Source organism: Fonticula alba (genome assembly GCF_000388065.1).
Source record: "Fonticula alba strain ATCC 38817 unplaced genomic scaffold supercont2.3, whole genome shotgun sequence".
Lineage (NCBI taxonomy): Eukaryota > Rotosphaerida > Fonticulaceae > Fonticula > Fonticula alba.
Window position 1 is genome coordinate 160,716 of NW_009242973.1, and position 2,892 is coordinate 163,607.

A 2,892-nucleotide genomic window follows, 5' to 3' on the forward strand; every position below is an offset into this window, starting at 1 on the left:
CCGCCCCCGCCCGCCATGGAGAGCTCCCTCATCCTCGGCCTGGCCGGCACGGCGCTGGTCTTTCTCCTGGCACTCATCGGGTCTGGCGTGCCCACGGCCCTGGCCCGGCGGGCCGAGCGCCGGCGCACCTCCACCAACACATACGAGTCGCTTGTGGATGGCCCGAACGCCCCGGCGCCCGAGGACGCCGAGGACCCGGGCGGCCTGCGCAAAAGCCCGGTGCTGAAGCTGCTCCATGGGTTCGGCGCCGGGGCCGTGGTGGCCGTGGCCCTGGTCCATGCCCTGCCGGAGGCCTTTGCCAAGGTGGGCGAGATCGCGCACGGGTCCGATTCGCATGCCGGCACGGCGCACTCCCACAGTCACGGCTTCCCGTGGGCCGGGGTGGCGGCCCTGGCCGGGGCGCTGGTGGGCTTCGCGGCCGATGAGATGGTGGCCGCCCTGCTGGCGGCTCAGGGCGGCGATGTCTGCGCCGACCAGCCCGACAGCCACACCGCCGCCGAGGCGGCCACCGCCCGGCTGGCCGCTCGCCGGCGCCAGCGCGACCTGGACAGCGGCGCCGGCCCGGTTTCCAGCGCGGCCCTCTGCGACGACATGGATGCCTGCCTTGATGGCGAGGGCGACCTGCCGGGGGCCGGCGCCATGCCCGGCGCTTCGGTCGCCGGGCCGGTGTGCCAGCCGGTCCCGCCGGCGATCCTGGCCGTGACCAAGCGCGTGGATTCGCCCCGGCCAGCGGCGGCCCGCGGGCCCACCGGCCCCGGCATGCACCACATCCCGCATCATCACCACGGGGGCATCCTCACGCATACGCACTTCCACGAGCCCCCGGCCACGGTGTCCGAGCTGCTGGCGGCCAGCGATTCGTTCGCCAGCTCGGGCCACCGCCTCCGCCGGTCGGTTTCCGACACGTCGATTCGCTGCTCGGCCGACGGGCCGTCGGCCACCGAGAACCGGCCCCTCTTCGACGGCCCCGCCACCCACCTGTCCGGCGTCTACCCTCCCACCCCCCCGGGCCAGGCCGGCCTCCTTTCCGGGGACTCCTCCACCCCCTCCTCCGCCTCCTCCGGCGGGTCCTACGGTTCCATCTCGCAGCACCATTTGTCCTCACGGTCGCAAAGCCCGCAACTGTCCTCCTCCTCGCGCGAGGACACCCTCTCGGCCAAGCAAGCCAGCTCGTGCGTCTTTCCCCCCTCCGGGGCATTGTCCCGCCCCCGATCGCCCGCTGCCGGGTCTGCCTGCTCACACTGCCCCACCCTCCTCGTTGATTGGTCGGTTTCCCAATCTCCCGGCCCCCCTCCCCCCCCCCCGCCCCCGGCTGTCCTGTCAGTGTTGCCTTCGAGGCGTATGTCGAAGACCATGGCCACGGGCATGGCCACTCACATGGCGGCCACGGCCACTCGCACGGCGGCCACGGCCACTCACATGGCGGCCACGGCCACTCTCACAATGCCCCCCTGTCGCGATTCAGCACCATGGCCGACAAGATCGGCTACCATGAGCAGCTTCATGCGGTGGTGGATGCGGCGGCCGAGGCGCGCATGCTCCGCCGGCGCGCGGCCGCCGCCCAGCTGACCGTCCTCTTCACCGGGCTGGCCTTGCATTCGCTGGTCATCGGCATTGCCTTCGGGGTGTCCTCCGGCGCCGGGTCTCTGGAGGCCGGCCTGCTGGCGGCCCTGGCCGCGCACCAGCTGTTCGAGGGTCTGGCCCTCGGGTCGCGCATTGTCCGGGCAGGGCTCCACGCGCCGGAAAGTCGCGTCGACCGCATCAAGGCGGCGCTCATGCACTCGGGCTTCGCCCTGTCCGTGCCGGCCGGCATCGGCATCGGCATCGGCCTGGCCTACTGGCCGAACCTGTCAGCCACGACGCTGGATTTGGTGTCGGCCGGCTTCCAAGCGGCCGCCGGCGGCCTGCTCATCTACGTCGGCTGGGTGCACCTAGTCCGCGAGGAGCTGGCCCAGCCGGAGTTCTGTGACAGCCATGCCGGCACCCGGCTCCGGCTGTGGCTGTATGCCGGCATGTTCCTCGGCAGCGCAGCCATGACGGCTCTCGGTGCGTGGGTGTGAGCCGGCCGGGGGTTCCTCGGGCCCGCTGTCACCCGATCGCACCCTCCCCCTCCTCCTGCCCATTTGCCCCGCGCTCCGAGTTTCGGCGCGAGGGGGGCCTGCTGGAGAGAGAGAGAGGCCCACACCTCGGTAGGGGGGGGGGGGGGGGGGGAAGGGGGGACCCGAAGGCAGGCGGCGAGACTCTCGCCCGTGTGCCCCCCCCCCCACCACCACCATGTCCTTGCTTTCCATTCGATGGATTCTTCTTGTATGCTCAGAAAAAAAAACCCAGCCCCCAAATGCAACTTATATGTGTGTCCAGCATTGCGTGTGTATTTCGTGTATAATGTGCAACACCTCCAGCCGGAGGCTGGGCGCGGCCAAGGGCGACGCGCAGGGCGCCACGGGCGGGCCCTTTTGAGGGTATGCCCACGTCGCCCCTCTCGGCGATCCTCATGCCAGCATCCGGGAGGGGGGGGGGGGAGACGCTGGGCCCTACTAATTGCAGCGGGGCCCGTGCGCTGGAGGGCGGCTTGGCAGCCGGGCCGTGCGAGTGCATCTCTCACGCACGCTGGTGGTGTGCTCGGCAGCCGCCCTTTGTGTCGTTCCCCCCCCTCCCCCCCCCGGGCGCGGAGGATTCACGATCGTGTGGGCACGCCATGTCCCGAATCACGCGCGCGCGTCTCGCAAATAACGCAGCCTCGTCGAAAAATATCTCGCCGAACACAATTTCCGCATGAGCTCCCTCCGTCGAGGCCCCTCGCGGCCCAAGTTCTTACGCATGTGCGTGGGGTGCGCGCGCGCGGGCGCCGCAGGCACCGCCGGCACTCCGTGGGAGTCGTCCCTGCTCCCC

At 71.2% G+C, this 2,892-nt stretch overlaps 1 protein-coding gene across 1 annotated transcript; it reads left to right on the forward strand.

The window, feature by feature from the left end:
* Window positions 1-15: 15 nt before the first annotated feature.
* H696_01849 (hypothetical protein) lies at window positions 16-2,198 on the forward strand (the record flags this gene model as incomplete). The annotated part of the gene is made up of 2 exons (XM_009495750.1): window positions 16-1,172; window positions 1,325-2,198. The coding sequence occupies 2 exons, from the start codon at window positions 16-18 to the stop codon at window positions 2,058-2,060; spliced, it is 1,893 nt and encodes a 630-aa protein (XP_009494025.1). The 3' UTR covers window positions 2,061-2,198.
* Between the last annotated feature and the right edge of the window lie 694 nt (window positions 2,199-2,892).